Source organism: Mytilus edulis, chromosome 1, assembly GCF_963676685.1.
Source record: "Mytilus edulis chromosome 1, xbMytEdul2.2, whole genome shotgun sequence".
Lineage (NCBI taxonomy): Eukaryota > Metazoa > Mollusca > Bivalvia > Mytilida > Mytilidae > Mytilus > Mytilus edulis.
Window position 1 is genome coordinate 110,724,034 of NC_092344.1, and position 13,662 is coordinate 110,737,695.

Genomic DNA, 13,662 nt, shown 5'->3' on the forward strand with positions numbered 1-13,662 from the left:
AAAAACTTTTTGAAAAACCTGCTTCCAGTATGGAACCGTGCGCATCATTATCAAAATTTTAATCAGTTATGCGTTTTAAAGTAATGTTATACAAACACAGCAATTGACACCCAACACAATCTAGATCTAACATTCACAACATTTTAGTTTTATAATTATGGGTAAATATAATATGATATGTATTCTAAATGTAACAGTAAGACAGGAGTAGAATATGTGTAGTTACAGTGGTAACGCAGGCTACAGGCCTTACTACCAAACATCAGTGGAAAATGTTTGGGATAATTCATTTTATACCCATATGTTTAGTACAAGGGGTCTGTGCAAGACCACAATTTCGCCTCCGAATTGGAAAATTTTAATGATGACAATATAACATACATGATAAGAATACTCTGAAGATGGCGGAACATGCATTAAAATGGCTCCACAATGATACTGTTGTATAAGTTTATGGTCTAGTGGTTAAGATCGATGGCTACAGTGCTGAAGGGGTCCGAGTTCGATCCTCAATCTGGGTGCTAAAAATATCAGTACAATAGAAGGGTGATTTTCATCCTTTCACGCACATCTCTGGTACCCAGACTTCAGCTTCCTCCACCATTATAAGATTCTGCCGGGTGTCCTAACACTCCCTTGTGTTTGGGTGGGGATTGTCTTTGTAAATAAGTTAACGACACATGAAGAGCTGAAATAGAAAAATTTTCAATCATCTTAACTCTTTTCATGTATAAATAAAAATACGAGTGAACCAACACCTGAAGTGGTGATTAGGCGGTAGGGTAAAAATCATGTATGAAAGCTATGGGTTGTTTAATGGAAACAAAATAATAAAATGAAGAAGTTCTTAGTTGAATTGTATCTTTTCAATTTTTATACATTCTCATTTGTATTGATGCAACATTATCATCATTGACATCAACATTTTGAAAACACCAACTCACGTTACTGTTGTATGACCTCAGTAAATTATCAGTCTTTATTTCACTGGGACATCTAAGGACATCTTAGTAGTTCATTACAATCAATGTCAAACTTATTTAGCAATACATTCTCTAGCTAAAGATAAATAACATCTAGAATTTGAAATAAGATCCTTAACAGCAACCAAGAAACTAGAAGAGCTGAATAAATATCCTGATTTTAACAATTACCTTATTTTTGTGTTAACAAAGTTAAAAACTGAAGGTATGTATTAGTTGTCAAAACCATAATATATTCAATATACTTATATTAGTGGTAAATTCATATTGTAGAATACAATTTTCATTTGAAATGTTGCTCCAAATATGTCTTCCCTCAAGGGAAATTATCAAACAAGCTTTATTAGTGATTTAAATATGGTACATACAAAAGAAATTATCCAAAAGGCAAAGCTTGTCTTATTATTGTAGCAAAGACCTCCATAGTTTTCCTTTAGTACTAAGCTAAATACTTATGAGCATTAATACACTTGTGTATCAATATTATAAATTGGAGAGGCTCACATTATATAGTCCATTTGACTTCTATAAATCTTGAGAAAAGAGTTCTTATAAATTCATTTTTACAAGTAAACATCTTTTTTTCTTGATGTATGTTAATGTATGATAACTATGAACTCTGAATAAGAATATTATAAATCTGACCAGACTGGGCCAGTAATACATAAAGTTACGCATGACAAAAAGTTGTTCTTCAATTCCAATGACGTAAAAGGATGTGTGGATTATTTATAAATTAAATAAAAAGGCTTTTACAGAAGGTTTTAAAGACAGATATGCCTGACAGGCTTTATTGTAGCATTTTGTTTCATTATATGGGATTTTCTTTTACAGATGATCCCACCAGGTCCCTCAGTGGATTAATTCTTAAGAATAATGTCCGAGCTCATTTTGAAAAGTTTCCCTCTGAAGTCACAACATTTATAAAACAAGAATGTTTAAACAATATTGGGGATCCCTCTCCTCTCATCAGAGCTACCATTGGTATCTTGGTAACTACGATTGTAGCAAAGGGAGAGCTGAGAAACTGGCAGGAACTTCTACCATCCTTATGTAACAGTCTAGACTCTGATGATTACAATGTTTGTGAGGTGAGTACAAACATTACTATTATTCTTGGTCTAGTAAAATGACCCCAAGGAAAAGGTTCAGAGTAGGCTTGTATTTTGGCATGTGGCCAGTTGTTTATTTTAGGGGAGAAAAAGGGGGTCACTTAAGTCTTGATTCTTCATGCAATGCTTGCTAGAAATTTATTAGGGGTCTACATTTATCAGAACTTGTTCTGTAAATAATTTAAATAGCTCCTTTAACAAATAATAAAATGTCTTGATTCATTAAGCTTTTGGTCCCTTATCTGAGCTCTAGTATAATCCCTGGTAATAAAGTTCCAAACAACCATAAGAATGCAGAAATATTTTCTTTAGAATCTGTTATGTTTTCTGTTTATCATTATGTAATAAGTTTTGCTTCCACAAAACTGTTTATATAAGTTAAGTATAGACTATGCATAAAAAAATGATATACATTTGTACAGGTGTGAGATTCACATACTTGTTCCTAACATTTACAAATGTTATATTTTCACCAACAGTGAATAGGAATTGTGTGTGTAAAGATATTCATTGTTGATATATTTGTTTTGGTAGAGAACATAATGTAATTGATAGATTTCCAATATAAGGCACAAAGATAAATTTTATTTCCAATTAGATGTGCCAGATAGAAATTGATTTGTACTACTGAAAATGTTTTGAGTTATTATCTGTAGATGCTATCAAGCTGAATATTTAAACTATTTATGGAAATAGTTTGAATAATAGGTATTTTATTGAACTGGTTTAACACATACATGCTTCAATAATGATTTAACAGCAGTTTTTTCGTCAGACCATATTATTATGTCTTTGATACAAATTACTGAGTCTTTGTGTCATCTGGCTTAAAGCTTCATTGATTAAAGATTTGATCCCCCTGTTATAATCTTACATTGATGACTTGCAGAAATTTGATGCCCATTGGAATATTTAGATGATTGCATTTTCATATCAACTCCAGTTATTACTGTATGCATATCATGTATTGAAAGAGATTGATTATTTTTGCCCCTGTCAAATCTCTTATTGATAATCTGTGACTGTGTCAAAAAAATATGTTTTTGTGGGGACATTCTTTTGTCTAGTTTGTATAGTGTGACTGTGTTGTTCAGAGTTTTAGCTACTTCACATCAGCACACAGTTGTGTGAAATGCAGAATTCTTTCAGCAAATGTTTCCAACGTCAATTACCTTGAGTTCTATTTAGACATACACAAAATGTACTTATGTCATGAGCTCTAGTATGACTTGCAAAAAATGTACTCATGTCATTCTGTATACAGCACATACTTCCCCAACATGTTGAAAAACCCAACATGTTGAAAAAAGTTTAGCCAACTTAGCCCATGTTTGCTGTTGTGGAGTTGCTCATTGTTGAAGGCTGTACACTGACCTATAATTTATAATAACAAATTCAATATTTATAGAGCACATGATATAATAACAACAATTAATCTAATCGCTTCACATATAGTTGTCAATTTCTGAGTCATTTGGTCTCTTTAGGAGAGTTGTCTTTTTGGGAATCATACCACATCTTCTTATTTTTATATTGAAACATTAACAATTAATTACTCAATCATGAACAATGATTCTGAAATTGAAGAAGGAATAAGTTGGTTTTTTTTTTTTTATGGTTTTTCATGTACATTCATAACTAAAATATGTTCATGATCGGATGATGCTTAATTGACTGATGCAGGCACTGGTAGACCTATTTGGCAAATGACCGCGATTTTTGGCAAATCTACGCGGAACGGATAATAAATAGAGGTTCATCGTAAATTTTCTGTTTTACAGAATATTTTGCGGTTCTCCGGAGATTTTCCGTGTCTCAGGGAATTATCCGCGTGTCTCAGGGAATTATCCGTTTGTCCGATTAAACTGGTGTGTATTGAGTCAGTGATAGAACCAGTGATGCGTGAGCGACGGTTATTAATAGATCGTTGTATAATCCGTTATCTGTGAGCAACGGTTATTAATAGATCGTTGTGATTATATACACTGTTTACAGTCAGATAAAAATAACCGTCTTATTACCCTTTTCAGTCGAGAAATAAAAAGCGGTGGTTTTGATATTAAAGTTACTTGCAATTTAAATATCGAATTTAGTTCAATAAAGAATAATCTATTTAAATGTGACCAATGAACAGGAAAATGCACGTGGTAACAGTTACTTTGCAATACTACAAATATGTTCACCTTACAAAATTCTTCTTTATTGTCATGTTAAGATAAATCAGTTCCTGTAAAAACAGTAAAAATAGAGTCTTAATTACTGCAGATGCCGTAATCCGACATAATGTCATACTGATTTGACACTTGTCTAATGTGAGTAACACCTGCTGTGATATTTTTGCAATACAACATGGACAAGCGGAAGGTCGTAAATCAATCTGTTGATCCGAATTTAACTTTACCTGTACAGATATTTATTTATGGAGGATATCATAGATACATTTAATAAATTGTATTGTATTCAATGGAGATAATTTAAATACACAATATAATTTATTAAGACATATTTGCAGGTATACATTGAACATGTTTTCTCCAACCAAGAAGGTTTGATATTGAATGCTTTTTTTTTTTTTTTTTTTTTTTTTTTTTTATATCAAACTTCGATCTGATCAGTCTCGTAGATTATAAACGAGTAATTCGTTTTATAGTTACACATTGTTACTCTTCTAACGTCTTTTTCTTTGTGCTATTAAAAAAAAACTCACAATTTTCCACATCAGATCGACATTTATATATATATATGAATACTGGAAATCTTTTTTCCGTCCGACACCACGCTCCCCACAAGAGCCCCAAGATATAATCATACCTGTCAATCACTAGCCGCAAGTTGAACATTTTGGCCAGCCTTCCTCGTGCTTTCAATTATGACATCGTTGCGAATTTATTTTTTTTAAATTGACATGTGAAAAGAATAAAGTGATGGGAAGTTTATTTTACAAGGCCGTAGCTGGGCATCTTATTTTAGTGAGGCAAAATAATTGAGCCGAGCGAAGCGAGGCGAAATTTTCTTTTGGAGGGTATGAAATGAATGGTGCAAAATCCTGCATTCTAGGCATTTTTAGAGAGTTTGATAATGTTTTGAATTTGGACACTTTTTATATAAATTTTTCATATTTTAAGACTTTTACTAACACTAAATTTTTAAAAACTTTATTTAAATTTATATGTACGATAATCATCAAAATATCACTGATTTGAGTCTGCTGCCAGAACATAGAACAAACATCGATTCAGTAGAGTTTGCCAAATTTTTCTATGGCCGGTTCAGTCAAATCGTTTCAGAATCATAATTTGGTCTGCTGATGTCCTTATCGCGATGAACATGGAGCATGTCAAGAGCGCACAATCTTTCGCCACTCATGCATGCCCTTTTCCAAGTTTTCAGTCGTTTCAGGGCAGTCAATGTTTCTAAAGGTAGCACATTATCATCAACACAATGATCAATGTCTTATTCCAATTCCTTCTCCATCAGCAATTTGGTAGCAGCATCGTAAGTAACAGTTTTGTTTGCAAAGGGAATTAAGCTTTCCTGTAAGAACCATCATACATACAGTCGCAGTTACAAAATATTGAACTCGCTTTTATGCTGACAAAGAGTAGACAAACTAGGGATAGAATGAGATAAGATACATGTATATGATTCTATCTATAGAGTAAGTATATATGATATGGGTACAGGGGAATTGGAATGGATTTTATGACGTTTACATGTAGTTTCAAAATTATTTCTGGAAATAGTTGGTGGTATTTTCGTTCCAGAATCTATAAATTTAGGGATTAGGGGTTGGGGTGTCCGATTCCGAAACCCCGAATATAAAGAAACGAAATTCCGTAGTCCCGAATAAGTAAAGACAAAATCCTGTGTTAAAGGTAGATACCATTCCTCAATAATATCAAATTGGAATATGGGATATTCTTTCAATTTTTTAGGTTAAAGAAACATGGATAAAAACTAATCCATGCATTCATGTTTCATATTATTTATATTTTATTTATCTGTAAAGAGAAAGATTAAAGTTCGTAAAATGAATACACGGACAGGACTCCCCCTTGCGATGCCCAGTACTTGATTTGTCGAAAGTTGGTGAAACGGAGAAATGAATACGCAGACATGACTGTCCTCTTCGGAAGACCAGTACTTGATATGTCAGTCTACTTATCGTTTTTGGATTGTTCTAATGAAGTTATATGAAATACTCAGACTATGTTCACAAAAAAAAAAAATAGGTTACTGGAGTTATTCCTTCTTTACCTTCAGTGTCGCTTTTCCTTTTTCTACAAGAGCCTGTTTTAACTATAAAGATCCATGGTGATTATCGTTACTAGGTTAATGTAATCGAGAAACATCACTCGTTGAGATGCTGAGTTATATCCAGGAAAAATAGTTTAAAAGGAATGATGACAAGTTATAGAAATTAAGGTTGAGAGAGAACAACAAATGACTATTATATTGATATATATGTATTAAAAAAAATAATCAGTGTCGAAGTTTTAGTGAGGCAATTGCCTCACTTGCCTCAAGGGTAGCTACGGCCTTGTTTTACGACCTATCAAGACTTCTTGTGATTCTAACAAGATTTTTCTTAGGCCGCATTTCTTTCTAACAAGAATTTTGTAAACGTTCTGTCGCGTGTGTTACTGTTTTCTAAACGATACACGAGTAGAAACAAATACATCGTTTGATAAATCTTTAATAACCCTGTTTGAATTTTCAATAATGCATGCACATGTTGGTGGTAATCAGACTTTTTTTACAAACGTAGAAACAAATACTTCGTTTAATCAGGTTGAAGTTAGAAACAAGAGGCTGTCACAACGACAGCAAACCGGATTTATTAACATTTATTTGTGTCCTGGCAATATCACAAGAACCATTACTGATGAATGGTGAAAGTGAAAATCGTCAATATCAAATTTGACCTCCATTTTGTCATCAGTATCAACATATTAAAATTCGAAAAGCTTAGATTGAATGGTTCATGAGTAAATGCAACAACGTGAATGGAAACGCCATTTTACGATCTTTCAAGAACCATAACTCCTGAACGGTAAAAGTCAAAATCGTCATTATTGAATTTGACCTTTATTTTGTCATCAGTAATAACATATTAAAATTTCAAAAGCTTTGGTTGAATGGTTCATGAGAAAATGCACGGACACGACGGGAAACACCATTTTTCAATCTTTCAAGAACCATAACTCCTGAACGGTAAAAGTCAAAATCCTCATTATTAAATTTGACCTCCATTTTGTCATCAGTAACAGCATATTAAAATTTTGGAAGCTTTGGTAGAACAGTTCATGCATAAATGCACGGACACGACTGGAAACTCCATTTTTCAATCTTTCAAGAACCATAACTCCTGAACAGTAAAAGTCAAATTCGTCATTATTGAACTTGACCTCCATTCTGTCATTAGTAACAACATATTAAAATTTGGAAAGCTTTGGTAGAACAGTTCATGCGTAAATGCACGGACACGACTGGAAACTCCATTTTTCAATCTTTCAAGAACCATAACTCCTGAACAGTAAAAGTCAAATTCGTCATTATTGAACTTGACCTCCATTCTGTCATTAGTAACAACATATTAAAATTTGGAAAGCTTTGGTAGAACAGTTCATGCGTAAATGCACGGACACGACTGGAAACTCCATTTTTCAATCTTTCAAGAACCATAACTCCTGAACAGTAAAAGTCAAATTCGTCATTATTGAACTTGACCTCCATTCTGTCATTAGTAACAACATATTAAAATTTGGAAAGCTTTGGTAGAACAGTTCATGCGTAAATGCACGGACACGACTGGAAACTCCATTTTTCAATCTTTCAAGAACCATAACTCCTGAACGGTAAAAGTCAAAATCGCCATTATTGAACTTGACCTTCGTATAGTTGTCAGTAATAACATATTAAAATTTTAAAAGCTTTGGTAGAACGGTTCATGAGTTAATGCACGGACAACATTTGATTGACGCCCGCCCGGCCGCCCGGCCGCCCACCGTACATCCCTAATTCAATAACCGACATTTTTGGTTAAAAAATGCAGCGTTTGTACTAACAAACGACAAACTGCAGACGCATTTTTAGCGTTTGCATAGTTTGTCAAAGTTTATGTAAACTTTGCAAACGTATGTGTTTGAAAGAAATGATCAAAACATGTGCGAGCATAGCCGTTTGCATCGTTTGCATCTTTAATGAGTCTGAATCCGTAACCGTCAAAATAGCATGCTTTACAAAAAGATCAGCCAATTCAAACGTTTCTTTACACAAAGATGATTTTAAGTACGTCATACATTACATGTAAATTAAACATTTATTTAAGTAAATTTTTTTCGTATCTATCTTTTTCGTATCTATCAATTTGGTTACAGGATTTATGCAAGTAAGTTGTACCGTGTGGTGCGTTTTCAGATTCATTTCTCAACAACCGTTCCTGTGAATCGAAATATTTTGGCGGGGGTATCAACGGCGGCAAGCTTACAGTTTAACTTGCTTAAATTTTATTTAAGTCAGTTTATTGAAATAAAATTGAAAATGGAAATGGGGAATGTGTCAAAGAGATAGCAACCCGACCATAGAAAAACAGCAACAGAAGGTCACCAACAGGTCTTCAATGTAGCGAGAAACTCCCGCACCCGAAGGCGTCCTTCAGCTGGCCCCTAAACAAATATATACTAGTTCAGTGATAATGAACGCCATACTAATTTCCAAATTGTACACAAGAGACTAAAATTAAAATAATACAAGACTAACAAAGGCCAGATGCTCCTGACTTGGGACAGGCGGGAAAATGCGGCGGGGTTAAACATGTTTATGAGATCTCAACCCTCCCCCTATACCTCTAGTAGCCAATGTAGAAAAGTAAACGCATAACAATACGCACATTTAAAATTCAGTTCTAAAGAAGTCCGAGTCTGATGTCAGAATATTTAACCAGATAAAATAAACAAAATGACATTGTTTTTGCAGAAGATTAATCCAGACATTAACGTACTTTGGCTTCCCATTTGTTCCACTGTGTAGGATAACTTATTTACGCATTACATCATTAATAATTACCAATATTAAAATGCTGAAATGCTAGTTGTATACTTATTATTTTACTAATTTGCGTTTTGGTTCCGTTCAAATTTGCTGTTATAGCATGTATAGATTCCTTGATTTTCATAACTTATCTAGTTTCAGTTGTTAAATACTAGTCAGTAAAGAGCTAAATATTTTGCCTTCCAGCAGAGCCAACAATTAAGCATCAGACGTATACGTGATACATTAATCATATATATATGTAATATCAGTAATGGACTCCTAGACTTTTTCTCCTTTTATAGCCGACTATGCAGTATTGGCTGTGCTCATTGTTGAAGGCCGTACGGTGACCTACATGTATAGTTGTTAATTTCTGTGGCATATGGTCTCTTAACGAGAGTTTTCTCATTGGCAATCACACCACATCTTTTTTTTAACCGGACTCATTTAGCATTTGTTATATTCTCAACGGTTGAGAAAAACTCCATGGATGACAAGTCAACTGGGGTTTTGAGTTGAACATTTTGATTGTGTATGTTTATAAGGGTTTGAATATGATTTATATAGAAGAAGAGAGAATATATATGGACAAAAAGTGCACAACAAAGGGCCAAAAAAGTAAATAAAATAGACACCAAGAAAACAAAGAATATAGAATAATGGGGGAAAATATGAAGACTACAGAAAAATTACTTACAACTATAAGACAATATTCAAGACCCTCGTATGTGTTCAAATACAATCTGTATACACTATAGTATATATCTTGCTATAAAGTTCCGTTCTCAATGTTATTTGCTCGAGCCTGACTGTCTGATTCTATTTAATTTTTAAATTGATGTCCAGTGGCAAACATTTCTAGAGTCGTGTCATCCAGGACAGTCTTCCAACTAAGCCCTTCAGAGTGAAAATTTCATATCTTCTCTCAATTATAAAATGGTTAAGTAGAGATATAAATATATGTCATCCACTACTGATTAGGGGACAGATGATGTTACATAAAACAGATGTTTAAAACAAAAAACTGAGTGTGTAAATTTTTGATAAACCCTCAAGTTAAGAAATTACGAAAAGTAAAAAGTAAATATTCTGATTTAGTTTTACATCTACACATTACCTCATCAGATATTAAAAAGAAGAAGCTCAACCACACCCTCTTATTGCATGTATTGATAGATTGTCAAAAGATGTTAAGAAGAAGAAAAAAAGAAAAGAATATAAGAAGAACAATTAGGTCTTTTCTCATCTAGGGGATAGATCCCATTGATACTAAATGATACCTCAATATTTTTATGGTAGGGGTGTGCCATTCTGGCCTAAAAAATGTACCAATTTTAATATTCATGTAACATAATGTTCAGCACCTATAGTCAGGAGCAGATCCAGAACTTTTTGTAAGGAGGGGGGGCTGACTGGGGGCCGCTCTAGTCATCAGTGATTCCCTAAATAATCAACCAAATTTTCCCATGAAAAAACTTTGGAACTTATTTTGAAGGTGAACTTTCATATTAATTCATATATTAGTTTAATTAAGTATAATAATATTGACTATTTATAATTTAAGATTCTGAATAGCATATTCATATATGAAATGAAGATCGTACATACCCCAAATCAATATATAGTTATCAAACATAAATGCATTTTTATATAGTATGTTATAAAAAGGAGGGTCATTTTGATATAAAACCTCTCAAAAAGGGGGAGGCAGTGCTGTGTATTTACTATTAATCCATTTATGCAACAACTACCACTTGTGGATCAGGATAAAATAACATGTGCTTCCTGTCATCTAACAAATTTTAATTGGAGTGACAGTTTAATTTGAAATTATGGTGTTTTTTTAAGTGGTGCAGATGATAAGCCCAACATCATTTTGATGTGATTTCTCGGGCTTAGTTGCAAGACTGAGGAAGTAAATACAAGAAAAAATGAATCTGTTCATGCGCGGGTTGGTTAAAAATAGAGCTCCCTACATATATCTTGTTTAAAAAAATATTTATTTTACTCAGCTATCTTCCAGGCACTATCTTCTTCTGTTACATGAAATTGTGATACTGTGAAATTGACTGATTAGATTTTATTTTAGATTGCCAAAGTTTGAAGTAGTAGAGACCATTTCCGTGACCTGTGTTTGTTGCACTCTGTGGGTAAAATCCAGTAGTTTGTTTTAGCCTACTGAGATTTTAATAACTTATTTTCGAATGATGGAACCATATCAAAATAATAAATTGAACACGGGTTTAACAGTCAGTAAACTGTCACACAAGAAATAGATTGAATGTTGCATGTACACTAGTCCAATTTGTAATGTTGTCTTTACGTCCTTCCACATTCTTTTTTTTCAAAATCCGGGATCCGCTTTCGAATATATTATGGGAGTCTGTCAATGGAGCTAGAGATACATTTAACGACCTTGACTGGCTGCACAACCCTTGCACGGTAGATAAATACATCATACACAGATACACTGGCTGGTTAAAGGGACAATAAACCAGAAGTGTAAATTGCCCCAGGTATTTTAAGTATATTGTGTGTAATGTGTCAACAGCCACGTGTTCGTGAATTCACAGTCGCTTGAATTTTAGTGATATATGTATGAAAAAAAATTTAAAAAATACTGTTATATGTATAATATATATGATTTTTTTTTTTTAAAATACTGTTATATGTATAATATATAATATGTATAATATATATATATTATACATATAACAGTATTTTTTAAATTTTTTTTTCATACATATATCACTCAAATTCAAGCGACTGTGGTGAATTCAAGGATAATCAAAATGATCTAATTCACGTGGTAATCTACCATGCAGCTACGCATCATCGCACATCGCAAACAACTAGCTTTGCATTGTAAGATATTTAATTATACCCCCGCTTTGAAAAAAAGGGGGTATACTGTTTTACCTCTGTCTGTCCTTCCGTCAGTCCGTCAGTCCATCCGTCCATCCGTCCGTCAGTCTGTCAGTCAGTCCGTTCGTCCCATGAATATTTTTCGTCACATTATTTGTCAGGAACTACACTACCAGGATTTCTGAAATTTGGTTTCAGGCTTGATATAAGTCAGCTATACTTGGAACTTGATGCGTTTTCAGATTCATCACTCAACAACTTCCTGTTTACCGAACACTTGTTTGATTTTACACATGATAGCCAAGTTGAAAATTTTTCGTCACATTTTTCTAAGGAACTACAATACAAGGATTTCTGAAATTTGGTTTAAGGGTTAATATAAGTCAGCTGAAGCGTTTTCAGATTCATCACTCAACAACTTCCTGTTTACCGAACACTTGTTTGATTTTACACATGATAGCCAAGTTGAAAATTTTTCGTCACATTTTTCTCAGGAACTACAATACAAGGATTTCTGAAATTTGGTTTAAGGGTTAATATAAGTCAGCTATACCGTGGTAACCAAGGTCTGTCGTTTTTAACTGTTTATATGGGAATTGGTGAAAAAGTCATTGTTCAAAGTCATAAATGAGCGTAAATAAGTGTTCCGTGAAAATTGTTTTCGAAAATCTAATTTGTTCATAATTCTTTTATGTAATAAACTTATTTAAATAAATTTGTACCTTCCCTTGTCTGATCACCAGCATGGCTAAAGGTATTACTCCCAAATGTATTGTGAGGTGACACGTTCAGGTATTCAAGCGATTTCCTGTCGGACTTGCAAGTTCATGCATCGCTTCACTTCTAAGGGTATTGATCAGTGTATACGACCGATAACTTGAAACTTTCCATTTTGAACTATCAGGTGTATAGTATAAATCTCTGTCTTGCGTGTCCGATATACTAGTCATTACTAAACGCATAAGCTTGTTTATAAATTACATTTCTGTTGTAAAGAATATTATTTATAAAAATCTAAATAATTCAAAAAAAAAAGATTTGATAAAATAAAAATCTGTTTTCACATTTTTTCCAAGGGTAAATTTGGGGAAATGTAAGTACTCGTTCTCAAAAGTGAAGGACAGTTTGAAACGTACAAGAAATATTGATTTAACAAAAATATACGCACTTATCGACCATTCTTTAATACGCCTTGGTAGAAAGTTGCGGAACTATAGATAGTTGCAATTCAAAATTATATACATTTTTACATTGAACATAGAAAGAAACATACATTTTGTTTATTTGGGTTAAAAGTTCTGTAAATAAACTAGTCCTCGTATGACAACAGTATGTTATCATGGGATGTCGATGGACGAAGAAGAAGAAGAGAACTTATTTGAATTAAATACAGGTCGATATTTAACTTGCTTTGGGTTCATCGAAGTTATGGACATAGTAAAATCACAGATTTCTATTTCAACCAGATTGTTCTCGAACAAAGGAAGGAGTTGTCATCTCAATTGTTGGCTATAATGTATAATGATGTGAACATGGTTCTGAAAGTACATTATGCAAAATTTCCTGTTCCGACATGCATGTTATATATGCCACTGGACAAACACTAATTATCCCCAAGGGATGTGAATATTTTGCTGGAAAACTATTGAGTATCAAAGTTTCAAATT

The 13,662-nt window shown here is 33.2% G+C and overlaps 1 protein-coding gene across 13 annotated transcripts in view; it reads left to right on the forward strand.

The window, feature by feature from the left end:
* The window catches only part of LOC139518030 (transportin-1-like), a 46,873-nt gene that overhangs the window by 1,237 nt on the left and 31,974 nt on the right, over positions 1 to 13,662 (forward strand). For all 13 annotated transcript variants that reach the window (XR_011663285.1, XR_011663287.1, XR_011663286.1 and 10 more), the window contains exons 2-3: positions 1,113 to 1,188; positions 1,818 to 2,074. Coding sequence is in view for 8 of the 13 variants with exons in the window: in XM_071309675.1 (XP_071165776.1) it covers positions 1,113 to 1,188; positions 1,818 to 2,074 (333 nt within the window). In the remaining 5 variants the exon portion in view is untranslated. The remainder of the gene's footprint in view (positions 1 to 1,112; positions 1,189 to 1,817; positions 2,075 to 13,662) is intronic.